General features: G+C 73.9%; 9 protein-coding genes across 9 annotated transcripts; 5 read left to right on the top strand and 4 right to left on the bottom strand.

Moving 5' to 3' along the window:
• Positions 1–14: 14 nt before the first annotated feature.
• On the top strand, positions 15–3807 carry AURANDRAFT_65000 (hypothetical protein; the record flags this gene model as incomplete). Its single annotated transcript, XM_009039751.1, has 2 exons — positions 15–1730; positions 1894–3807. The coding sequence occupies 2 exons, from the start codon at positions 15–17 to the stop codon at positions 3805–3807; spliced, it is 3630 nt and encodes a 1209-aa protein (XP_009037999.1).
• A 929-nt stretch (positions 3808–4736) lies between these two features.
• Positions 4737–5063, bottom strand: AURANDRAFT_27750 (hypothetical protein; the record flags this gene model as incomplete). The annotated part of the gene is made up of 1 exon (XM_009039686.1): positions 4737–5063. A coding segment is annotated over one exon (327 nt), but the record flags the coding sequence as incomplete, so codon positions are not given.
• Positions 5064–5961: 898 nt separating this feature from the next.
• AURANDRAFT_64999 (hypothetical protein) lies at positions 5962–10247 on the top strand (the record flags this gene model as incomplete). The annotated part of the gene is made up of 4 exons (XM_009039752.1): positions 5962–7690; positions 7974–8952; positions 9164–9427; positions 9542–10247. The coding sequence occupies 4 exons, from the start codon at positions 5962–5964 to the stop codon at positions 10245–10247; spliced, it is 3678 nt and encodes a 1225-aa protein (XP_009038000.1).
• An 82-nt stretch (positions 10248–10329) lies between these two features.
• SelM1 (selenoprotein) lies at positions 10330–10713 on the bottom strand (the record flags this gene model as incomplete). The annotated part of the gene is made up of 1 exon (XM_009039685.1): positions 10330–10713. A coding segment is annotated over one exon (384 nt), but the record flags the coding sequence as incomplete, so codon positions are not given.
• Positions 10714–11429: 716 nt separating this feature from the next.
• AURANDRAFT_6794 (hypothetical protein) lies at positions 11430–11774 on the top strand (the record flags this gene model as incomplete). Its single annotated transcript, XM_009039572.1, has 1 exon — positions 11430–11774. A coding segment is annotated over one exon (345 nt), but the record flags the coding sequence as incomplete, so codon positions are not given.
• A 345-nt stretch (positions 11775–12119) lies between these two features.
• Positions 12120–12971, bottom strand: AURANDRAFT_4430 (hypothetical protein; the record flags this gene model as incomplete). Its single annotated transcript, XM_009039559.1, has 1 exon — positions 12120–12971. A coding segment is annotated over one exon (852 nt), but the record flags the coding sequence as incomplete, so codon positions are not given.
• Positions 12972–13448: 477 nt separating this feature from the next.
• On the bottom strand, positions 13449–14588 carry AURANDRAFT_27800 (hypothetical protein; the record flags this gene model as incomplete). The annotated part of the gene is made up of 1 exon (XM_009039684.1): positions 13449–14588. The coding sequence occupies one exon, from the start codon at positions 14586–14588 to the stop codon at positions 13449–13451; it is 1140 nt and encodes a 379-aa protein (XP_009037932.1).
• A 4258-nt stretch (positions 14589–18846) lies between these two features.
• On the top strand, positions 18847–19347 carry AURANDRAFT_59122 (hypothetical protein; the record flags this gene model as incomplete). The annotated part of the gene is made up of 1 exon (XM_009039753.1): positions 18847–19347. The coding sequence occupies one exon, from the start codon at positions 18847–18849 to the stop codon at positions 19345–19347; it is 501 nt and encodes a 166-aa protein (XP_009038001.1).
• A 2723-nt stretch (positions 19348–22070) lies between these two features.
• Positions 22071–22508, top strand: AURANDRAFT_28106 (hypothetical protein; the record flags this gene model as incomplete). The annotated part of the gene is made up of 1 exon (XM_009039754.1): positions 22071–22508. A coding segment is annotated over one exon (438 nt), but the record flags the coding sequence as incomplete, so codon positions are not given.
• Between the last annotated feature and the right edge of the window lie 1690 nt (positions 22509–24198).

Here is a 24198-nt window from a genome sequence, read left to right as displayed (position 1 = left end):
ACCCGCGCTGCGCGATGGGCAGCCTTTTGCGCGCCGTCACGATCGCACTTTGCATCACCGCGCTGCGCGGCGGCGCCGCCATCGATGAGCTCGGCGAGGCGTGGATCACGGAGCCCAAGTCCGGGAGCGTCGTCGAGGGACCGGTCGTCGACGTCGAGATCGGCCTGCGGCGGGGCAGCGCGACGGCCGGCGCGACGTCGGCGTGCATCTCCGCGGCGCGCGTCGTCGACGGCGACCCGCTGCCCGGCGACGACCGCTGGCCGAGCGCCGAGTGCTCCGACGTGTCGCTGCCGAGTTTTCACGACGACGCGAAACCGCTCGTCGCGCGCGTCGCGCTCGACCTGCGGCCGCCCGGCTGGTACCGCGTCGACGTCGTGCTCCGCGGCGGCCCGGCGGGCGACGCGGACGCGCCGGCCATCTCCGAGTTCGCCGTCGCCGTCTTCGTCGCGGGCGCGGCGGCGCCGGCCGCGGACCGGAGTCGGCTGCTCGGGCTCGCGTGGGACTGGGGCGGCGGCATCGGCTGGGGCGTCGCGGGCCTCCACATCGCCCTCGCCCTCGGCGGGCCCAGGAGCACGGCGCTGCCCGTGCCCCTGGGCCAGGTCCACGGCTACGAGGTCACGCCCGCGCAGCGGCGGACGCTCGAGCCGTCCGTGCTCGCGGCGGCCGCGGAGCGGCTGGCGTCGCGCGGGCGAAACGCGTCGGCCCTCGATTTTCCGGTTGTCCACGCCCTGGGCCGCTGGGGCGTCAACGGCTCCCTGGGCTCCATGGACGAGGCGCTCTGGAGCGCGACGCGCAACGTCGGCATCTTATTCGCGGAGACGCTCGACTGGTCGCAGAGCGACCTCGCGGCGCTGCGGCGCTTCGACGCGCTCCTCGTCGGGTCGACGTGGTGCGGCGCGGGCCTCAAAGCGGCGGCGGCCGCGCTCGACGGCGCGCCGCTGCCGCCCGTGAAGGCCTTCATGCAGGGCGTCGACGCGTCGCTCTTCAAGCCGCCGACGGGCGTGCGCCGCAATCCCGGCGCGCGGTTCCGCGTCTTCTCCGGCGGCAAGCTCGAGTGGCGCAAGGGCCAGGACATCGTCGTGGCGGCCTTCCGCGAGTTCCGCCGGCGCCACCCGGACGCGGACGCGGAGCTCGTCGTCGCCTGGGCGAACCCCTGGCGGAAGACGGTGCTCACGATGGCCAACGCGACGCACACGGCCGGCGTGCCCGCGGCGACGCGCCAGCAGGTCCTGGAGGCGAACGCGACGGCGCCGCTCCCGCGGACGGACGCGGACTACGTCGACGAGAACGCCGCGCTCCTCGACTGGCTCGAGGCCAACGGCCTCGACCGCCGCGACGTCGTCCCCCTCATCCCCGTGCACCACCGCTACGTGCCCCAGATCCTCCGCGCGGTCGACGCGGCCCTCTTCCCGAACCGCGCCGAGGGCGGAACGAACCTCGTCGCCATGGAGGCCGTCGCCATGGGCGTGCCCACGGCGCTGGCCCGCAACACGGGCCAGGCGGACCTCGTCGACTTCCTCGGCGGCGACGACGGCTGCTGGCCCCTGGGGAACCAGGTCGAGTCGCCCGCGGCGCGCGCGGCGCCGGACCAGTTCGCCGGCTACGAGACGGACCCGGGCGACGCCGCGGCCGCGCTCGCGGACATCTACCGCGACCGCGCCGCCGCGCGCCGCCGGGCCCTCCGGGGCGCGAAGCGCATGCGCGCCTGGAGCTGGGAGAGCGCCGTTGAGGTGCTCGCGGACGCGGCATTTGGCTAACGGCCCGGTGACGCAGCCGGGCTAAAGCTGCCCTCTCGAGGCGGCGCAGCGCTTTGGCTGCCCATCGGTTTGCGTCGCGTCGCAGCGCGGGTTCCTCGGCAGCGCGGGTGTGTCGGGCACGATGGTCGCGCGGCAGGCGGAGTTCGACGCGCTGATGGCGCACTGCCCGGACAGCGACGGGCTGCGCAAGTCGCTGACGGACCTCTGGGCCGACCCGCCCGTGGCCGCCATGGCCGCGCGCGTGCCGAGCTGCGAGTGCGCCGACGAGGCGCGGCGCCTGCTCTTCTTCCCGAGCGCGTCCGACGGCGGCGCCTACGCGCGCCTCGTCGCGCCGAAGAAGCCCGGCGCGGCCCAGAAGTCGCCCGCGCGACCCGCGCTCGGCCTCATGTTCATGCTCCACCGCGAGTCGGGCTTCCTCCGGCGCTTCGTCGTCGCCGGCGGCCTGGACCACCTCGCGGCGCGGCTCACGGAGGGCGACCTGCACGTGCGCGCCCACGCCGTCGAGGTCTTCCTGCGCATCACGGGCGACCCCGATCTCCGATGGTACGACGCGCCGCGGCGCGGCTCCGAGGACGCGGCGCTCCACGCGGCGCTGCTGGCCATGGACGGCGGCGCGTCGCCCTTCTTCGAGGGCCTGGCGGCGAACCGGCGCGACTCCTTCCCCGGCGGCGAGCGGAGCTGCTTGGATTTGCTGGCGTTCTGGATCGGGTGGGCGCGGCAGACGCACTGCGAGGGCATGCGCATGGGCCTGAGCCGGGACCTGCTGGCGACGCTGAGCGACTGGGTGCCCTGCGCCCAGTCCCGGGGCGACCCCGAGGAGGAGGCCCTGGCGAAGCAGCTCTTCGACGACTTCTCGCGGTTCCCGCCGCACAGCGGCGCGGACGGCGAGGCGTGCGGCGGCGTCGCGCTGCGGGACGTCGGCGACGACGACGACGACGAGGTCTGCGGCGACGAGCCCGTCGTCGTCGAGCTGAGCGCCGGCGGCTTCGACCTCGACGCGCCGCCGCCGCCGCCGGCCGCGGCGCGCGCGCCGCCGCCGCCGCCGGCCGCGCCGCCGAAGCCGCCGCCGAAGCCCAAGAGCCGCCGCGCGGCGGGCAACGAGGCCTTCGCCGCCGGCGACTTCGACGGCGCCCTGCGCCACTACGCCGCGGCCCTCCTCGAGCTCAAGGTCGACGTCGCCGCGGACGTGACGGACGTCTCGGGCGCGGTGAACCGCCCCGCGGTCGCGGTGCTCCTCTGCAACCGGTCCACGTGCCTCTTCAAGCTCGGCGAGGCGAGCCTCGCGCACGCGACGTTCGATAGCCGCGCCCGCGAGTGCTTCGAGGCCTGCGCGGACGAGTGCGCCGCGGCGCTGGAGGCGGACCCGAGGAACGTGAAGGCGCACTACCGGCGCGCGCAGGCGCTGGAGAAGCTCGGCCCGGCGCGCATCTTCGACGCCATCGACGCCGCCAGGGCCGCCAAGGCCGGCCTGGGCAGGGGCGCGCCGCCGCCCCAGCGCAACGCCATCGAGAAGCTGCTGCTGGACCTGCTCAAGCGCCCCGCGGCGTCCGCGGGCGCCGGCGGCTCCGCGGCCGCGAAGAAGGTGTCGAAGACGTCGAAGATCCTGCAGAGCCTCGTGCGGGCGCGCGACGGCACGTCCCAGCACGAGATGCTCGGCAAGTGGACCGACGCCAAGGCGGCCCAGTTCAAGGAAAAGGACCGGACGCCCGCGGAGCGGCGCGCGGCGGCCGCCGACGAGCTCGACCGCGACGCGCCGGAGCTCTCGGCGGGCCTCGACGGCACGGAGGAGTCCAAGGGCGGCGAGGCGCCGGCGACGAGCGACGACGACGAGCCGGCGGCGGCGCTCGTCGACGCGGACGCGGACAGCGACGACGACGACGCGATGGAAATCCGCGCGCGCGACGCCGCCGCGGCCAAGAGCGCGAAGAAGGCCAAGGCCAAGGCCAAGGAGGCGAAGAAGGAGAACGGCCGCAAGCCCAAGGACGCCGACGTCAAGAAGAAGAAGCAGGCCGACAAGCTCGCCAAGATCCTCGGCATGTCCCACGCCTAGAGGCGCGCGCCGCCGCTTTAACGGAAGAACATTGGCAGGGCCTTCTTAAAGCGGCGCGGAACGCGTGGCGGCCACGCCGCAGTGCCTTAAAGCTCCTTCTTAAAGAGGTTGCGGAGGCGGCGGGCCTGCTTCTTGACGAAGCGCGTGCCCGGCGGCGCCTTCGCGCGCGGCGTCACCGCCACGGACCCGAGCTCGAGCATGACGTGCGCCATGTCGAGGAGCGCGTCGGGCGCGGCGCGCACGGAGACGCCCGCGAGGGTGCCGAGGTTCTTCGAGCAGAAGACGACCTTGTCCCGCGCGCGCTCGGCCGTCGACGGCGGCGGCGCGGCGCGCGGCGCGATGGCCGCGTTCGGGTACGCGTCCGCGAGGAGCGAGAGCAGGTCGTCGCGGCGGTAGGCCGTCGGCGTCGACGCGAGGTAGCGGTACTTCTCCGGCGGGCTCGTGCCGGCGGCGCCGGGCGTCTCGTAGGCGGCGACGTGCGCGGCCGCGACGTCGCGGACGTCGACCATGGGCGTGTCGCCGCGCGGCGGGGTGGCGCCGGAGAGCGCGGCGACCATGTTGCCCAGGCTCTCGCCGTCCGTGCGGTCCGTGCGAGGCGGGCCGACGATGAACGCGGGCAGCACCGCGGCGCCCTCGACGCCGTCGGCGCCGGCGACGAGGCGCCAGAAGGCCTGCTCCGCCGCGAGCTTCGAGTAGCGGTAGGCGTCCATGGCCACGTCGTGGATCTTCGCCTCGGACGACCAGTTCCAGTCGGTCTCGTCGAAGCAGCCGTCCTTGTCGCCGAAGCCGCCCATGGTCGCGGCGATGCTCGACGTCAGCACGATCTTACTCACGGAGCCGGAGGCGATGGCGGCCTTCGTCGCCGCCTCCGTGCCCTCGACGGCGGGGGCGATGAGCTGCCGTTGCGGGTCGTCGATGCCCGTGCTCTTGAACGGCGACGCCGTATGGAAGAGCACGTCGGCGCCGGCGACGCAGGGCGCGAAGCCCGCCTCGCCGCCGAGGAGGTCCGCCTCGACGAGCGTCAAGAATTTGCCTTTGAAGAGGTCTGCTGCCATGTCCGTCAGACGCTTCGCGTTCTTGCCGGTGGCGGAGCGCACGGTGCCGCGCACGGCGTAGCCCTTCTCGAGGAGCTGGGCGACGAGCTCCTGGCCGAGGAAGCCCGTCGCGCCCGTCACGCAGGCGACGGTCTGGCCGTCTGCTACTGCGGTTGCAGCGAGCGCGGCGGCCAGGATGAAGCGCACGTGCACGTGGACCATCGTGAAGCACGCTTCGCGTTCTTGCCGGTGGCGGAGCGCACGGTGCCGCGCACGGCGTAGCCCTTCTCGAGGAGCTGGGCGACGAGCTCCTGGCCGAGGAAGCCCGTCGCGCCCGTCACGCAGGCGACGGTCTGGCCGTCTGCTACTGCGGTTGCAGCGAGCGCGGCGGCCAGGATGAAGCGCACGTGCACGTGGACCATCGTGAAGCACTCAGCAGCCGCGCTTGTCCTGCCATGTCCGTCAGACGCTTCGCGTTCTTGCCGGTGGCGGAGCGCACGGTGCCGCGCACGGCGTAGCCCTTCTCGAGGAGCTGGGCGACGAGCTCCTGGCCGAGGAAGCCCGTCGCGCCCGTCACGCAGGCGACGGTCTGGCCGTCTGCTACTGCGGTTGCAGCGAGCGCGGCGGCCAGGATGAAGCGCACGTGCACGTGGACCATCGTGAAGCACTCAGCAGCCGCGCTTGTCCACGTGTGGCTACTTGTGGCTGCGCTTTCGGCGAGCTGCAACATTGACGCCAACGAGCCGTCGTCAAGCCGCCTCAGCTCTAATCTAGCTCACAGGCGAGTCCTGGAGGTGGCGGCGACGGTGAAGCTGCGGCGACGGCGGCGCCGCTAGTTCCGAGCTCCTACCTCGCCTCTCACCGCGTCCGCCACGCGAAGGCCGCCGCGGCGGCCTCGGCCACGAACTTGACCTCGGCCGCCGCACGTTCGGCGACCGCCTGCCCCGCGGCGCGCGTCTCCAAAGCTGCCCGCTCGGCCTGCACCTCGGGCAGGGGTCAGCCCACGGCGCCAGTTCAAGTATGTTGATGAAGTGCCAGAGGCCTTGCCAGAAGAACTTGTTGAGCCGGCAGGCCTTCTGCAAAAGCATCAACCGCGCCGCAAGTCGCGTCGCGACGCGCGATGCGCCCGCCCCGCGCCATGCGCGCCCTCATCGCTTTGTCGACGCTCGCCGCCGCGTTCCGCACCCCGACGCACCGCGTGACCGCGCGCAAACCGGACAAGAAACCACCCCAAACCGTCGCCCCGATCCTCGTCGCCGCATCAACGGCCGTCCCCGTCGACCCCGCGCCCCCCAAGCGCCGGGCGTGGCTCCGTTTCTTCGCCGACACCGATGACGCTCCCCGGCGGTCCGCGCGGAGCTGGATCACGGAGCAGTGCGCGCGCGGGTGGATCCGCGACCAGAAGAAGCGGGGCCGGCTGGCTCTGGAGCACGTCGAGCGCGTGGACGCCGTCGAGCCCGAGGAGTGCGACGTGAGCGAGGGCCTGAGCCGGCGCTGCCCGGACGTCGTGCGCCTCACGAGCTCCGGCGTCGTCTGGATCGGCGCGCGGCCCGGCGGCCCGAAGTTGGTCGCGAGCCGTCTCGAAGCCGAGCTCGTCAACCTGCACCGGCGCGTGCTCACGGGCGGGCGGCGCGGGTCCCTCGTCGCCGAGCTCACGATGACGGGGGCGGACCTCGACGGGTCCCTCTGGATCCGGCGGCGCCTCGACGGCATCGTGCGCAAGGTCCTCGTGAAGTGGATGGGCAAGGAGGTCTGCGTCGCCGACGACGCGCTCGACTTCACGACGACCATCGACGCCGGCGGCCGCGCGCGCGTCGACGGCACGGCGCGCGTGCGCCGCGCGCCGACGCCCCTGGAGCGCTACGCGTCGGGCGACGGCGGCTACCGCGAGTCGAACTTCCGGTTCGCCGTGTCGTTCGTCTTGGAGGCGGACCGGGGCGCGATCCTCTTCCGGGACCCCGTCGTGTCCCTCCCGGACCGGCCGTCCTTCGAGGCGCCGCCCCAGTGGCTCTGGGCGTCCCAGCCGACCTACGCGCTCGCGCTCGCGCACACGACGACGCCGCTCGTGGAGGGCGGCGCGGCGCTCTTCCTGTCGAGCGTGACCGTGGACCCGACGGCGTCCTTCTCCATCACGTCCCTCGTGCCCTCGGCGGCGACGCCGGGCGCCCTCGTCGCCACCGTCGAGTCGGGCCCGCAGAAGTTCTCGCGGAGCCGCCTCTTCCGCCGCGGCCGGTCCTCCGCGGCGCCGCGGCCGCGCGCGGCGCCGCGGCGCCAGCCCACGGCGTCCCTGCCGGCCCTCGTCGACGAGGCGGCCCTCGGCGAGCTCCTCGCGCCGCTCCGGACGACGTTCCGCGTCGGCGACGGGCTGCCGTGGATCCTCAACTCGAAGAACGCGGCGCCGACGATGGTCTTCGCGACCATGTGCGCGCTCACGGTCCTCTTCCAGCTCTTCGCGCTGCCCGACGCCCTCTTCCGCGCCGTGGCCGCCGCGCCGGCCCTCGCCAAGGCGGCGCTCGCGGCGCTCGCGGACCCCGCGGGCCTCGCGGCCGCGGCGTGGGCCGGCCTCGCGGCGCCGGCGGCCGCGGCCTGGAGCAGCGTCGCGGCGTCGGGCGCCGCCGCCGCCGCGCTGCCCAAGGCCGCCGTCGCCGCGGCGCAGAGCTCCTACGCCGCGGCGGGCGCGCTGCCGAAGGCCGCCGTCGCCGCGGCCCAGACCGTCGGCGCGTCGCTCATCCCGAAGCGCGCCGCGCTCCGCGCCTGGCGCGGCGCCAAGGCGGCCCCGGAGCGCGCCGCGCTCCGGGCCTGGCGCGGCGCCAAGGCGGCCCTCGGCTTCCGCGCGTCCGGCGATCCGCGTACCTTGTAATCGCACTCCCCGTTCACGACGGCAACATCGCGTCAACTTTAGAGGCAACCAATGCGGTGTCATCAAATTGTCATCAGGCCCACTCCCCTTTCACGACGGCAACGTCACGTCAACTTGAGAGGCACTGGCAACCATGCGTGTCATCAAATTGTCATCAAACCCGGCCAGCATGGCGCTGAGAACGCTGCCAAAGCGCGCGTAGCACAGCTCACGCGGCGACGCGGTTATGACAGAAAACACTATCGATGCCTCGATCGTCGACGACGTGCAAGCTTTGCTCGCGGCGGACCGCGCGGGCGCGGCGCCGCTGCCGACCAGCAATCCCTACGCCGACGTCGTGCGCGCCGTCGCCCGCGCGCGCCTCGCATTAAAGTCGCGCCCCACGCGCGGCGCGATCTACGCGAAGATCCGCGGCGAGCTCGACGCGCCGCACGTGCTGCTGCGCGCGCCGCTGCGGCGGCCGAGCGGGACGCCGTCGCCCGAGCGGGGCTCGCCGCCCGGGCGGCGGCGGCGGCTGCCGCCGTCGGCGACGCCCGGCCGCGAGGCGGCGCTGCGCCGGGGCGGCGCCGCCGTCGCCGTGCCCGAGTTCCTCGCGGCGCTCCTCGATCTGGCCGACTGCGCGTTCACGAAGCTCTTCCTCGCGCGGCCCGAGTGCTTCCTCTTCTGCAGCGACTTCCTGGTCATGCCGAACCCGGGCTACGTCGACGTCGCGGCGCTCGCGGCGGGCCTCGCACCCCGCGACTTCGCGCGCGCCGCGGAGCGGTCGCGGAGGGGCTTCGGCTTGGTCGCGTGGTGGATCCACCCGGAGCTCCGGAAGCGGAGCCGCTTCTTCCACTGCCACGCGGACCTGCGCCTGGCGAGCCGCCTCGCGCGCCGCGGCGCGCCGGCCGCCGCCGCCGCCGCCGCGCCGCCGCCGCCGCGCGCGCCGCCGCCGCCGCCGCGCGCGGGCGCGCGGTCGCCGCGGCCGACGGTCGTCGCGCCGTCGCGCGCGTCGCCGCCGACGCCGCCGTCGCCGCCGCGCGACGCGTCCTCGAGCAAGGCGCCGGCGATCACGGTCGGCGCGCTCCTCGCCGCGGCCGGCGACGCCGCGCCGTACCTCTACGACGACAGCGACCTCCGCGCCGCGCACGCGCCCGGGCTCCGCGCGCTCGAGGCGGCCGTCGCGGACCACGTCCGCGCCGTCTACGGCCACGCCGCGGCGCGGACGCTGGGGCCCGACGACGTCTACTTCCACCGCCAGCGCGCGATGTGGTCCGCGCCTGTGCCGAAACCAACCACTGGTTTGGGTGGTCCTGACCAAACTTGAGGATTCTCTAGCTCGGTCAAATCGAAGTCGATTCGGCTGATTTTTGGACGGATCGATCGCTCTCGTCGAGTTCTCGAAGCCCAACTGAAGAGCTTGTGTCAAAACTTTCGAATACGCTCACATTGAAGTCGGGTTGAAGATTTGGTTTCGGCACAGGTCCGCGCCCGAGCGGAGCTGGAGCATGACGGCGCACGTCCACGTCGCCGTGGGCCGCGCGCGGCCGCCGGCCTGCCACTGCCACAGCGTGTCGCTCCGGGCCGTCGTCGCCCGCCTCGAGGCGCCGGGCGAAACGGACGAGCCGCGGCCGCCGCGCCTCGAGCTCCTCAACCTCCCGGCGGACGCGGCGGACCTCGCGCGCGCGCGGCGCCGGCTCGCCGACGCGGGCTTCCGCCTCTCGCGGTGCCTGTCGCCGGCGGACCTGTCCTTCGACGACCTCGCGGCCTACGAGCCCTAATTATACTGCATTTTTTGGCACGTTGAATCTATGTTGAACACTCCTTGCACTTTAGGGACTCAGCGGCGTCGAGCGTCGAGCGCGCGACGCGCCTGCGCGCTGCCCAAGGCCGCCGTCGCGGCGGCGCAGAGCTCCGCGCCCGCGCGCTGCGTCGCGCATCCGCGCCGCGTCGATCGATATATCATGGGCGAGCGCATCAACAACTTCCTCAACAAGAAGCCCTGGCACCCGTCGAGCTTCCAGAACCAGGAGAAGGTCTGGCTCGCGGAGCAGGCCGCGGAGAAGGAGGCGACGAAGCTGCGCATCCGCATGGAGGAGATCCGGCGCGAGAAGGAGGCCGAGGATCTGCGCACCGTCGGCCGCGGCGGCTGGGTCAAGGCCGAGGAGGAGCGCGACTGCGTCTTCGAGAAGGCGGGCGCGGCGAAGCGGTCGTCCGCGGACCTGCTCCGGCGCGCGCGCGAGGACGACGGCGGCGGCGCGGCGGCGAAGCCCAAGGCCGGGCCGAAGCCGGCGTCGGGCGAGTCGGCGGCGGACGCGAAGCGCAAGGCGGAGAACTACGCGAAGGCGCAGAAGAAGAAGGAGCGCAAGCGGCGCAAGCTCGCGGAGCAGGCCGCCTCCGCGGCCGCCGCGGCGCCGGTCGCGGCGCCGGCCGCGGAGCCGACGGCGCCGGCGGCCTCCGCGCCGGAGGAGCCGGAGGAGCCGAAGGAGCCGACGTTTATGAACGACGGCTCCTTCCTCGAGCAGGCGCGCCTCGCGCTCCTCGCGAAGGATAAGCAGAGTCGTTAGCGCGGCTTCGTCGGGAACCGCGGGGGACGCGATGCGATCCCCCGCGGCTCCGTCATTCGCGCGCCCGTGCGACTCCCGCCTAGAGCGTCGTCTCCGCGTCGGCGACGGCGTCGGCCTGGGCGCTGCGGGGCGCGCGGTGCAGCACTTGCTCGCGCGTCCCCGCCGGCTCGGCCTCCTTGCGCGCGAAGCCCTTCTCCTGCATGAGCGCGTGGAGCTCGTCCGTCGAGTACGGCGCGAGGTCGACGCGCTCGACCTCGGCGTCGCCGTCCATCATGATCAGCGTCGGCGGCTTGCCGCGCACGTAGTCGATCTCCAGCCCCTCGTAGGTGTCGGCGTGCCCGCTCTCCTTGACGAATCGCTTCACTTCAGGGAGCTTATTTAACTTTCACGCAGAACAAGTCTCGATCTTGCCCGTGGCCGCGGCCGCGAGCGCCGCGGCGCACGCGAGCACGAGTCGTCGCAGCATGTCCTACGCGCGGCCGCGGTGAACGGCGAAGAGGGCGGAAAGGGGGCGGGGCGCGCGGCGGAGCGGGTGGCTTCAGGCGCATGCGCTACTCGCGCGGAGTCTCGACATTGTGTTTCCGAAATCTCATGTAGAAACTGCACATCCTCAGCTACTCTCGTCGGGCGCGGGCGTCGCTGTCCGCAATCTCTAGAGGTTGTGGCGACCTCTAGAGGTCGCGGCGGGCGACGCGGGCGTGTGTGGGCGCATGTGTGACGCACCTTGGGTGGCGTCGAGGAGCTCGTGCGGCAGTGCAACGCGAGTGGGCGACGCACCTTGGGTGATGTCGAGGAGCGTGTGGCAGCGCGACGCGAGTGGCGCAGAGGAGCTCGTGTGCTCTCGACTAGCGAGCTGATATCATGATTTGGTTTGCCGCAACGAGCAGTGAGGGTGCAGTCGTACCGCGTGCGCCGCCGTGCGCGTCGTCGACGCGCGCCAGCAACGAGTCAGGAACGCCTCGCAGTCGTCGTACCGCTGCTCGAGTCGAGAAGAATCGCAGCAGCCGCTCGACGCGCGCAACACCCGAAAAAACATCAAAAGAGAGCGCCTGAAGGACAATCGCTACTCACAGCACCATGCGCCGCGCGCTGCTGTGGACCGCCTCCGCGACGGCCTTCAGAACGCGGAGCGCACCACCTATACAAACACGCACACTAAGACAAGCGACGACGATCGCCGGCGAGACGGCGGCCGTCGAGTACGAGGTCAAGAAGAGCCGCTTCGTCGCGCGCGCGGCGCCGGCGACGACCTTCGAGGAGGCCGAGGCCTTCATCGGGCGGCACGCGGACGACAAGGCGCGGCACAACTGCTGGGCGTGGTTCGGGGCCGCGAGCGCGCGCCAGTCGGACGACGGCGAGCCGACGGGCACCGCGGCGCAGCCGATCCGCGCGGCCATCGAGGGCGCGGACTTCGTGGACTGCGCGGTCCTCGTGACGCGCTACAAGGCGTCGACGGCGCCGAAGCTCGGCGCGGGCGGCCTCATCCGCGCGTACGGCCAGGCCGCGCGCGACTGCCTGAAGACGGCCGCGGCCGCGCCGGCGGCGGCGCCGACGGTGGCGTTGGAACTGGCCGCGGGCCCCGCGGCCTACGGAGCCGTGCGGGGTCTGCTCGCGGCCTGGGAGCACCGCGGCGTCCGCGTCGCGGCCGAGGACTTCGCCGACGACGGCGCGGCCCGGCTCTCGCTACGCCTCGACGACGCGGGCCTCCGGGACGACCTCTCCCGCGAGGCCGAGGCCGCGGGCGCGACCGTCGAACGATAAAAGCGAGCGGATGCTTTTTTCCCCCTCGGCCTCGCGGGCGCGACCGTCGAACGATAATGTCGGCGAACGGATGCTTTGCTTAATCGGAACCTAGTGGCCCGTCGCAGGGAGGCCGAGGGCGACCTTGACCTTGTCGTAGATGATGAGCTGGACCCAGATGATGCCGATGACGTGGAGGAGGCGGGCCTTGAGCCCCGTGAAGAGCGCGAGGGGCCCGCCGCCCTCCTTCATCAGCAAACCGACGGAGCCGGCAACGCCGCCGGGCTGCGGCCCGCGCTTGAAGAACTGCGTGAGCACCGCGTCGCCCGGGTGGCTGAGGACGCAGGCGAGGACGGCGGCGGGCAGCGCGGCGATGACGGGCGTGAAGCCGTCGACGGTCTCGAGGAGCTCCGCGGAACAGACCGCGACGAGGAGCGCGTGGACGAGTTCGCACGCGTAGTCGAAGGACACCTGCTTGCCCATGGTGTAGGGCACCTGCTTCGCCATCATCGCCGGGACGGCGGCGAAGGACGCCAGCGGCCCGTCCTCGGCGACGCGGCGCTTGAAGCCCTCGACGGAGTTCCGCGCGTAGGCCGGGTCGCTGACCATGCGGATGCGCACGTCCTCGGGCGGGCAGAGCACGAGCGCGGCGACGCCGCCGGCGACGCAGGACGCGAGGATGGCGTTCGCGAAGTCCGACGGCGTCACGGACTTGAAGATGGGCTTCGCGAGCTCGTAGCAGCCGAACTTGAGCGCGCCCTCGAGGCCGTAGCCGACGCACGTGGGTCCGAGGCCCTGGAGCAGGAACGCGGCGCCCTCGTTCTGGAGGATCTCCGACAGCGCCAGCGGCACGGACCCGTTGTAGAGCTCCGGGTTCGTCTGCATGCGCGTCTTGATCACGTCGAGCGGCGTCGTGTAGCCGTGGGACACGGCGGCGGACACGCCGCCCGCGGCGAAGTAGCGCCAGTCGAGGCCGCCGGCGGACCCGGCGCCGAGGGCGTCCGTCGACGCGACGCAGGCGGCGACGAAGGCGAGGACGCGCATTGTTGCTGCGTGTCTGGCGGTGCTGCTTCCGTGCTTGGCGGTGCTGCGGCGGCGCAAGTGCACACGGCGCTGGGTGACGACCTCAAGTGGCGATCGACGATTTCTCGATTCTCGTCAGCACCTGTGCTGCAACATGCAGGCGTTGCCGCGCGCGCGACGACGCAATCCAGTGACTCGTCATGTCGCTCCCCATCGTGAAGCCGCCCACGGTCGTCGTGGTTGACGAGGGAGAATGCAGCGAAGTCAAATGACACGCGGCGGTCGCAGAGCAACCGCGGCGGCGAACGAACGGCGCTCGCGCCCGCATCCGATAGCGTCTATGGCGCCACTCGCACCGGAAACGCCCGCCCAAGCCGCCGGCGCGGCACACAGAATCGTATCCACACCGCGCGACTTTTTACTCGGCCCCCCCCCGGACTATGGCCCCGGGACGACGACGTGGGTCCAGCCGAACTCGTCGGGCGCGTCGCCCTTCTGGATGTCCGTGAGGCGCGTGTAGAGGTCGAGGCACGTCGGCCCCGGCTCGACGTGGGCGTCGAGGACGAACTCCTCGCCGCCCTTGGCGAAGGTGCCCACGGGCGTGAGCACGACGGCCGTGCCGCACGCCGCGGCCTCGGCGAACTCGCCGTCGGCGATCTCCTGGAAGGCGATGGGCCGGCGCTCGACGGTGAGCCCGAGCTGTTTCTCCGCGAGCTTCATGAGCGAGTCGTTGGTGATGGACGGGAGGATCGCGGCGGACTCGGGCGTGACGTACGCGCCGGAATCTTTCCGGATGCCGACGAAGTTGGACGTGGAGAACTCCTCGACGTAGGCCCGCTCCTTGGCGTCGAGGTAGAGGCCGATGGGGTAGCCCTGCTCCTTGGCCTCCATGTTGGGCTTGAGGTCCGGCGCGTAGTTGCCCGCGAGCTTGACCGACCCGACGCCGAGCGGCGCCGCGCGGTCGAAGCCCTCGACGACCTTGGCCGCCACGGGCTTGCCCAGGCCGCCCTTGTAGTAGTCGCCGACGGGCGTCACGAGCACGAGCAGGTCGTAGGCGTCGCTCGGCTGGAGGCCGATGCGCGGCCCCGCGCCGTAGAGCAGCGGCCGGACGTAGAGCGCGCCGCCGGACCCGTAGGGCGGCACGTAGTCGAGGTTCGCGCGCACGGCGCGGCTGCAGGCCTCGATGAAGAGGTCCGCCGGCGGCGCCGCCATGAGCGTGCGGTCCGCGCCGTTGGCCATGCGCGCGGCGTTCGCGTCGGGCCGGAAGAGGCGCACGCTCCCGTCCGCGCACGCAAAGGCCTTGAGCCCCTCGAAGAGCGACTGGCCATAATGTAACGCCGTCGCGCCGATGGACACGGGCACGGTCGCCTCCAGGCCGCCGGGGTACTCCGCGCCGTCGTCCCAGGACCCGTCGCGGTACTGGAAGCGCACGAAGGACCGCGTCTCGCGGAACTCGAAGCCGATGTTCGCCCAGTCGAGGTTCTGCGCGCCGATGGTCAGGGGCTTCGCCACGGGGGAGATCGTCGACAGGGCGTCGGCCACGCCGACCGCCGTCAACGCTAAGAGTGCAAGCGTCATCGCGCCCCACGAGCTCGAGCGGTCGACGATGAAGCGATGGTGCACCACTCTCCGCAATGGAGAGCACTATGAAGAGCCTCTTTGCAGCCTCCGCGTGCGCCTCCTGAGCCCGCATCACTGCATAAATCGCACGATGCGACTCCTGCTCTTGCTCACCAGCATCGACGCCCTGCGCTACAGCGTCGTGCTGCCGTCGTCGAAGCGGCTGCACAAGGACGCCGTGCGCGCGCTGCAGCGCGGCGTCAGGCCCATCGACGAGCGGGAAGTCGGCCCGTCGCGGCTCGTCTTCGACGCCGCCGCGGACGCGCCTAGCCGCCGCGACTGGCGGCGGCTGCTGCGCGGGCCGCTGAGCGTGCGCGTCGTCGCGGCCGAGGCCGCCGTCGTCGACGTCGGCCCGGACGCGGACGCCGGCGGCGCCGCGGACGCCATCGTCGACGCCATCGACGACGCCGTCGACTGGGACGCGGCGCTCGGCGCCTGGGCCGCCTTCGGCAACGCGGACGGCATGACGTTGAGCGCGCACGTGCGCTGCCAGCGGTTCCGGTCGGCGACCTGGTGCCCCGCGGGCGCGTCCCCGCCGCTCCGCCGCGCGCTCGCGCGGCGGCTGCCCGCGCGCCTCTTCCCGGAGCACGACCGCGCCGCGGCGGCCGTCGAGGTCCAGGTCACGGTGCACGCGGCCGGCGTCCTCGTCGAGCTCGTCGCGCTGCGGCAGTACGCGGACCGGAGCCTGCCGGATCCGGGCATGAAGCGCGTCGAGTCCTTCGTCGTGGCGCGGAGCGCGGACATCCAAGCCGGCGACGTCGTCGTCGACCCGTTCTGCGGCCGGGGCTCCTTCCTCGTCGAAGCGGGCGTCTTCCGGCCCGACGCGTCCTACGTCGGCGTCGACCTCGACGAGGCCCAGCTGGCGGCGGCGCGACGGAACGCCGCGGCCACGGGCGTCGACGCGCGCTTCGAGCGGGCGTCGGCGCTGGACCTGCCGCTCGCGGACGGGTCCGTCGACGCCGTGCTCTCGTGCCCGCCCTTCGACCGCCAGTTCGCGGCCGGCGACGAAGGCCTCGAGGCCCTCTACGCCGGCGCGTTCCGCGAGATGGCGCGGGTGCTCCGGCCCGGCACGGGCCGCGCGGTTCTGCTGCTCCCGAGGGCCGCGGTGCCGGACGACGCGGCGGCCTGGTTCGAGCGGCTGTCGGACGGCCGCCTCTTTCCCGCCGAGGTGTGCGAGATGGAACTGACGAAACACGTGACCTGCGTGCTCGTCTACTGCGCGCTGGACAGCGCCCGGGCGACGCCGCGCGGCTTCTCCTACCGGAGGAGCGACGCCGCGCGGCAGCGGGTTGCCGCGCTCCCGGAGCTGGAGCTCGCGCACCCATCCTCTTAAGGCGCGACGGCCCGCGTCGTGACGCAGGGCTGGACGTTGTTGATGCAGGGCCGCGTCCGCCGCGCGGACGCGGGCGCGGCGACCTTGGAGTGGGACGAGACGGTCTCGGCGAGGTACTTGGGGCGACGCGTCGGCGTGGCCTGCTGCCGCCTGCGGAGGAGCGCGCCGAGGCGGGCCCGCTCGCGCTCGAGGTCGCCGGCCTCCGCGTCGACGGCCTCGAGCTCCGCGGCGATGCGCTCCGCGGCGGCGACCTCGGCCTTGGCCGACGCCGCGACGAGGGCGGCGAGGGCCTGACGCTCGTGGACGAGGGCCTCGTACTCGTCGAGGAGCGCGACGAAGGCCTCGGCGTCCTCGCGCGCCGCGGCCTCGGTCGCGGCCTCGCCCTCGCCGTCGTCGTCGCTGTCCTCGAAGTCACCGGCCGCCGCGGCGCGCGCGGCGGCGGCCTCGCGCGCGGCGTGCGCCTCCGCGGCCTCGGCGAGGTCGTCGGCCTCGTCCGCGTCGTGGGCGAAGCCCTCCGCGGCGAAGGCGGCGAAGTCGGGCGCCTCGTGCCGGTGCCGGGGCGGCGTCGGCGCCGGCGGCGGCGGCGGCGGCGGCGCGGGCGGCGCCTCGTCGGCCGCGCCGGCGTCGGGCGTCGCCGCGATGGGCGGCGGCGGCCGCGGCGGCGCGAAGAGGCGGTCGGGCGCCGACGCCGCGCGCACGCGCGGCGGCGGCGGCGGCGGCTTCGCCGGGGCCGGCGGCGCGGGCATCTCGGCCGGGACCGGCGGCGCGGCCGGCGCGGGCGGCTTCGCGACGACGGGCGGCGGCGGCGGCTTCGGCGACGGTGCCGGCGGCGGCGGCGGCGGCTCCGGCGCGGGCGTCGCGGCGACGGCGACGGCGGGCTCGTCCGCGGCGGCGACCGGGGGCTCGGCGCTCGCGGGTGGCGCGTCCGGCTCGGGCAGCTCGCGCGCCGCGGGCGGCGCGGAGTCGCCCCGGGCCGCGGCGGCGCTGGCGACGTCCGCCGCGAAGTCGCGCGGCGGCGGCCCCGCGGGCGGCCCCCGCGGCGGCGCGCGCGACACCCGGCGGCGGCGGCGGTTTCGGCGACGACACGGAGCCCGGCGGCGGCGGCGGCTTGGGCGTCGACACGGAGCCCGGCGGCGGCGGCGGTTTCGGCGACGACACGGAGCCCGGCGGCGGCGGCGGTTTCGCGGGGGCCCGTCGGAAGAGCGACCCCGCGGGCGACGGCGGCTTCTGGAGGGGCGTCGTCGCGGCCGGCGGCGGCGGCGCGGCGTCGTCGGAGTCGTCGGCGGCGAGGTCCATGTCGCTGCCGTTGCCCGCGGGCGACGCCGGCGGCGGCGGGGGCCGCGGCGGCGGCGGCGGCGGCGTCCAGGAGAGCTCGCGCTCGAGCTTGGGGCTGGGCCGCGGCGGCGGCGGCCCGGGCGGCGGCGCGGTCATCGCGCGCGACCGCGTGTCCTTGGGCGGCGGCGGCTTGGGCGGCGCGGGCGGCGGCGCGACGCCCGTCTCGCGGGCCCAGTCGTCCCACTCCGTCGCGCGGGGCACGTCCGCGGCGCGCGGCGTCGCGCCCGGCGGCGGCGGCGGCGCGGGCGCGGGCACGTAGGCCGCGCGCGGCGGCGGCGGCGCGCGGCGCGACGAGAAGGGGTCGCCCTTCTTCGGCGGCTGGGAGCCGCGCGCCGACACCTTGGGCGGCGGCCCCCCGGAGACGCGCGGCGGCGGCGCGGCCGGCGGCGGCGCGGGCCCGTCGTCGGAAGCCGTCGCCGCGCGGCGCCGCGGCAGGTCCGCGGCGGCCTTGGAGAGCTCGGCCTCGACGTCGTCGCGGACGACGGCGCCGAGCGAGAGGCGCTGCGCCGCGTCGGAGCCGCGCTTCGCGCGCTGCTTCGCGAGGAACTGGGACCGGCGGAGCCGCGACGGCTTCTCGGCGCCGGGCGTCACGGCGTCCGCGAGGTGCGTCTCGCCCGTGTCGAGGCACTTGACCTCGATCTCCGCGGGCTCGACGCTGAAGCGCACGCGCCGCCGCGGCTCGGGCGACGCGCCGTCGCTCTCCGACAGGTCCATGTCGTCGTCGGAGTCGCTCAGGTCCATGTCCTCGGCGATGGACGACCGCCGCGACTCCGCGTCGCTCTCGTCGTCGCTGAAGCCCTCACCGGCGACGCGCGCGAGCGTGTGCGGGTGGCGCGGCTCCTCGACCTTGGCCACGTCCGTGAACGTGCGCAGCATTCACGGGAGAAGCAGGAGGCAACGCGCTCGATCAGAAGCGCGCGCGCCGGGCGGCGGAGCTCTACGGCTCGGCGGCGCGCCGCGCGGAGAGCCCGTTCGACTTTGAGAACGGCGTGTTTTCAGTTCCCAACATCGTGTTTGCTTGGCGGGCGTTCCGTTTGGGATCAAGGTGTCGCGACGGAGCAGCGAGGTTGACGCGAGACGAGTGGTGCTCTCCACGCCGTCGAAAAGTCGTCTTGCAGCGTCGTAGGCAGCGCGACCCACCGTCCGCCTCGCGCAGCGCCACATCGTCGTCGTCGACCGGCGTCGCGCGCAGCGCCGCGCGTCGCCACCATGTCCTACGGCATGCGCGCGAAGCCGAAGCAGGGCGGGGCCGTGGACCGGCAGCGGCTCACACCGCTCACGACGGGCGCCCGGCAGACGCCGCTCTACGGGAACAAGGGCATCGGCGGCCAGGACGACACGGGCCTGCGCAAGCACACGAAGAAGGGCCTGCAGTACGACGACCGGCGCGTGGACCAGGGCGAGAGCCCCATGCGGCCCGACCTCGAGGCGAAGCTCCAGTTGGAGAACTCCGTGACGACGCTCCTCCTCGAGGGCGGCGAGGCGGACTGGAAGTACGAGATCACGCCCTACGTGCCCGGCGAGTGCCACCCCGTCGTCTTCTTCGACATGGCCATCTCCGGCGACCCCGTCGGGCGCATCGAGATGACGCTCCGCGACGACGTCTGCCCCGAGACGTGCGAGAACTTCCGGTGCCTCTGCACGGGCGAGCGCGGCGATCTGGTGCGCGGCAGCTCGCGCCAGCACCTCTGGTACAAGGGCTGCCGCTTCCACCGCGTCATCCCCGACTTCATGGCCCAGGGCGGCGACATCACGCGCAACAACGGGTCCGGCGGCCACAGCATCTACGGCAAGAAGTTCGCGGACGAGAACTTCGAGCTCAAGTTCGACAAGGCGGGCGCGCTGGCCATGGCCAACGGCGGCAAGAACACGAACTCGTCCCAGTTCTTCATCGCGCTCCAGCCCTGCGAGTGGCTCGACGGCAAGCACACGGTCTTCGGCTTCGTGTCCGCGGGCATGGACGTCGTCCGCATGATCGAGGACTGCGGCACGGCCCAGGGCCGCACGCGCGGCATCGTCACCATCGCCCAGTGCGGCCAGCTCCAGTAGGGGGGAGGCGCGCCCGTTTTGTTTAACACCGGCTACTCCATGTCGTGGCGCGCCGGCGGCCGCCGCGAGGTCGACCCGGCGGGGCTCGTCGCGCTCTCGAGGCACGGGACCTCGTCCGGCGCGGCGTCGTCGGCCGCGGGCGCGGCGGCGGCGGGAGCTCGCGGACGCGGCCGATGGACTCCACGACGTGCGTGAAGACGAGCGCGCCGCCGGGCCGGAGCGGCGGCCGGTCGTCCGTGAGGAGCGCGGCCTGGACGAGGACGGCGGCGTCGCCGGGCGCCGCGGCGAGGGTCACGTCCGGGTAGACGGCGCGGCCGCCGTCGACGTGCGCGAGCGACGCGAGCTTGAGCGCGGCCTTGGAGGAGACGCCGCGGACGACGACGGGCCGGTCGCGGCGCGTGGAGCCGTAGTACGTGCGGTCGAGGGGCGCCGATGCGAACGAGACGCCGTCGTCGCCGCCGCGCTTCACGGCGTCCTCCTCCGGCGCGAGGGCGTCGTAGTAGGTCGCCGTTTCTAGACCTTGGACGAAGACGCGCTCCAGCCCCTGCGCGGCCGGCGCGCGCGTGTTGACGCCGACCTGGGGCCGGTGCTCGAGGCCCGTCGACGGCGCCGCCGCGTTGATGACCCGCAGCGACATGGTCAGCGCGCGCCAGTCGAGGTGCACCGTCGCGGCGACGCGGAGGCCGCCGTCGAGGCGCAGCCCGAAGCCGGCACTACACGCGCCGTCGGACAGCACCGTCGTCGCCGCGCGGTCGACGTCCCAGGCGCGCCGCCGCGCGCCGCCCTCGGCGTCGTCGGACGCGTCCACGCTGAAGAACGGCGCGACGCACCCGCCGCCGGCGAGCGCGTCGTCGCCCTGCGCCGTGACGTAGCGCGTGACGCGCGCGCCGACCTCCGAGACGTCGCACGACGCGCCGCTGCAGTGGCGCAGCCGCAGGACCCGCTCGCCGCCCCGCACGACGACGCTGACGCGCGACTCGGGCAGCTCGGGCAGCGCGTCGGGAACCAGGCTCCGCGACACGAGGACGAAGACGTAGGCGACGAGGCACAGGCCCGAGGCGAGCGCGAACTGGGCCTGGAGCTCGAGCACCTCCTGCCAGCCCCGGCCCCGGCTCAGCAGGCTCACGACGCTGATCGTGTCGCTGATATCGTCGTCGTACATCGCGCTTTAGCGTGGATGGCTTCGAGAGAAGCAGCCCATCGCGTCAACCATTTGACAACTCAAGTTGTTGTTGCATCGATGTTGCTGAATTGTTGTTTCAGCTCTCTCACAATGGTCCTTGCTCCTTCTGTGCCATGATGCTGGACTTTTTCTTTCCGCCGCCCGCCGAGGAGGAGCAGCGCCGCAAGCCTGTGAGCATGAGCCTGGCATCGTCCGTCGACGCGCGCAAGGCGGGCGCGGAGATCGACGCACCGCCGGCGCCGCCGCCCGCGGACTCTGCGCTGCCGCCGCCCGCGGAACCCGCGCCGCCGCCGCCCGGCGACGACGACGACGTCTGCCGCGTCTGCTTCGACGTCGTCGGAGAGAACGCGGACGACGCGCTCATCGCGCCGTGCCGCTGCGCGGGCACGATGAAGTACGTGCACCGGTCGTGCCTCGACGCGTGCCGCGTGAGCGGCTTCGACCCGTCGTCGCTGACGCGCTGCGGCCTCTGCAAGGCGGACTACGTCCTGGAGGACGCGACGCGCGCGCCGTCCGCGCGGCTCGGCCCCCGCGGCGAGCTCGCGCTGACCGTGGCGCGCTACCTCGGCCTCCGTTTGCTCGCCTTCGTGGCGGCGGCGGGCGTGCTGGGCTTCGCGCCGCGCGTCGTCCTCGGGCGCCGGGCCGCGCGCGCGCTGCCGCGGCTCAGCGAGCGCGCGGTGGTGCACCACCTGAGCGTCGGCAGCCTCTCGGCGCTCGTCGCCAGCGGCGTCTACGCCTTCGCGTCGATCGTCGGACCCGCGAACCTCGCGCACAACTTCGCGTTCCGGCGGCGCTTCAGCTCGAGGAAGGACGACAACATCCAGACCGCGCTCGTGCTGCTCGCGGTCGTCGGCGCGTGCTACCTCCTCTACCACCTCGGCGCGGCCCTCTACCAGTTCGCGCGGACGGGGCTGCCCCACGCCGTCGACAACGTCAGGTCCGCGAACCGCGACGTCCGGCGGCGCATCGCGGAGCGGTGGCGCGTCGTGGACCGCGACCCGCGGCGGGAGGAGGGGCCACCGTCGTAAGACTTCGTGTGCGAGGCGTCTGCGTACTCACGCCTCGCGCATGGCGGCGCCGCGCGCGCGCTCGCCTGTGGCAAATCGGCCAATCAGATCACAGCACGACGTCCAGAGGCGGTGCTCTGGTGCCCGTCGATAGCCGTCCTTCGGGCGCACACGGCGCGGGGTGCCCGCGCCGACGTGCGAGAGCGCTCGTCCATAGCGCTCGGTCGCGCTCGAGAGCGCCGGCGCCCGACCGCCCGCCTCGCCGCCGCCGTCGTGGTCGGCCCCCGGCGCGCCCCGCGGCGCCTCGCGCGACCGGCGCCCTGGCGGAGATGGCCGCGACGAACGCGGCGCTCCACACGAGCTCGATCAGCGACTCGCTGGCGCTGAGCGTCAACGACGACGGCCGGAGCAGCCTCGGCGGCGCGGAGGACGGCGAGCGGCTCTGGCGGAGCTTCCCCGGGCGGAACGCGTTCGCGTGCGGCGGGCGGTGCATGTTCGGCGCGGACTGCGAGCAGTTCCTGCTGTCGAACGCCATGATCGTGGCGCCCGTCGCCGTCTTCTGCGCGCGGCCCTTCCTGAGCGCGCGCGGCGGCTTCCTGCTGTCGAGCGCCGCGGTCGAGGCCAAGGGCGCCGCGCTGTTTCTTGGTATACTGGCTCTGGTATTGCTCTGGCGCGTGGCGCTGCGGGACCCGGGCATCATCCCGCGGCGGGCCTGGGCCGCGCGGTACCGCGAGGACGCCGCGCCGGGCTACGCGCCGCTGCTGCCGCCGGGCTGGCGCAAGTTCCACGACGACGAGACGGGCCTGCCGTACTTCTTCAACGAGGCCGACGGCGAGACGGCCTGGGAGATCCCCCAGTGGTGCGCGACCTGCGCCGTGCCCCGGCCGCCGCGGTCGAAGCACTGCGCGACGTGCGACAACTGCGTCGAGCGCTTCGACCACCACTGCCCCTGGGTCGGCACGTGCATCGGCCTGCGCAACTACCGGGGCTTCGTGGCCTTCCTGCTGGCGACGTCGGCGGCGGCGGCCTTCATCGACGGCGCCGTGCTCTACGAGCTCGCGCTCGCGGGCGAGCGCGCGCCCGACGACGGGCTCCGGGTCGCCTACGAGTGGGCGTCCGCGCGGCCCGTGGCCACGGCCCTCGCCGCCTACCTGACCTTCCTCCTGCTGAGCCTCGCGGCCCTCCTCTCCTACCACCTGCGCCTCGTCGCGCTCGCGGAGACGACGAACGAGCGCGTCAAGGGCTACTGGGACGGCAAGGACAAGCCCCACGACCGGGGCTGCTGCCGCAACTACGCGGCGCTCTTCTGCGACCCCGTGCCCCCGTCCCAGCTCCCGAACATGCGCGCCACGGTGCCCAAGCTCAGCCTGCGGACCGCGTCCGCGTCCGCCTTCGGCCACCAGCTCGCAGACGCCAACGACGGCGACGCCGAGGCCAAGGAGGAGCGCCCGCGCGAGGCGTCGACGCCCTGACGGCGGGGGGGGGGGGGGCTTAGAGGCCGCACGTTTGCGTTGCTCCCAGGGGCGTGCTGCAACATCGCAGCGCTGCCACGGTGGCTGCACCTTTGGCGCATCCACAACCAGCGCAGCATGGATCGCGCACTCTTACTCGCGCTGCTGCTCGCAGCGAGCTCTCGCGCCCTCGCGCCGACGCGCCGCGTCGCGCGCCGCGTCGCGACGCGCACCTACGCGTCGGACGCCGACGACTTGCTGGCGGAGGCGGAGCGGCTGCGGCGCGAGGCGGCGGTGCTCGAGGCGACGCTGCCGAAGCGCGAGCCCGTCGGGCGGCCCGAGTTCGTCGACGAGGCGCCGAGCTACGACGGCGCGACGATCGTGGTCACCGGCGCGAACGGCCGGCTCGGGTCCGCGGTCGCGAGCGCGCTGCTCGAGCGAGGCGCGTCGGTGCGCTGCATCATCCGTTCGTCCGAGCCCGAGGCCTACGGGCGCCTGAGCTACGAGGTCGGCGCCGAGAGCTTGGTGGGCACCATCGAGGCGCCGTACGCGCCCGGGTCGCGTGCAATTTTCACCTCACTTCGCTTCGCCGCGCGCGCGCGTCGCCCATCGAAAGGTCCCGCGCTCTAGGTGGATCCTGCGGGACACGTCCCAGGGCGGCCCGCTCTTCGACTCGCCCGCGACGTACGCGGCGCCCGAGGACGACTCGCTCGCGGACACGTCCGACGCGGACTACGCGGCGATGACGCCCTTCGGCCAGAACCAGGTCGTCGCCGCGCGGGCCGCGCGGCGCCTGCGGCGCCTCGAGATGCGCGTCGCGGACCTGCGGGACCCCGGCGCGGTCGCCGCGGCGCTCGCCGGCGCCGACAGCGTCGTCTACTGCGCGTCGTCCTACGAGGGCACGTCGGAGACGGTGGCCACGGACGGCGCGGACGCGCTCCTCCGCGAGGCGGGCCGCCTGTTCGAGCTCCGGCTGCCGCGCCTCGACAAGGTCAAGGAGGCGCGCGCGAGCGACGACGCCGCGGGCTCCGCGGACGTCGAGGGCGTCGAGAGCGCGGCCGCGGCGCTCGAGGTCGTCCTCCGGCGGTCGCCGCCGCGGCCCGCGCGGCCGCTGGCCTTTCTCCTCGTGTCCGCGGCGGCGGGCTTCGACGCCAAGTACCCGCCCTTCGCGAAACGGAAGCGCGAGGCCGAGGCCGCGCTCCGCGACGTC

Source organism: Aureococcus anophagefferens (genome assembly GCF_000186865.1).
Source record: "Aureococcus anophagefferens unplaced genomic scaffold AURANscaffold_12, whole genome shotgun sequence".
NCBI classification, from domain to species: domain Eukaryota; class Pelagophyceae; order Pelagomonadales; family Pelagomonadaceae; genus Aureococcus; species Aureococcus anophagefferens.
The sequence above is the reverse complement of the archived record's forward strand: the minus strand, read 5'-3'. Positions and strand labels throughout refer to the sequence as shown.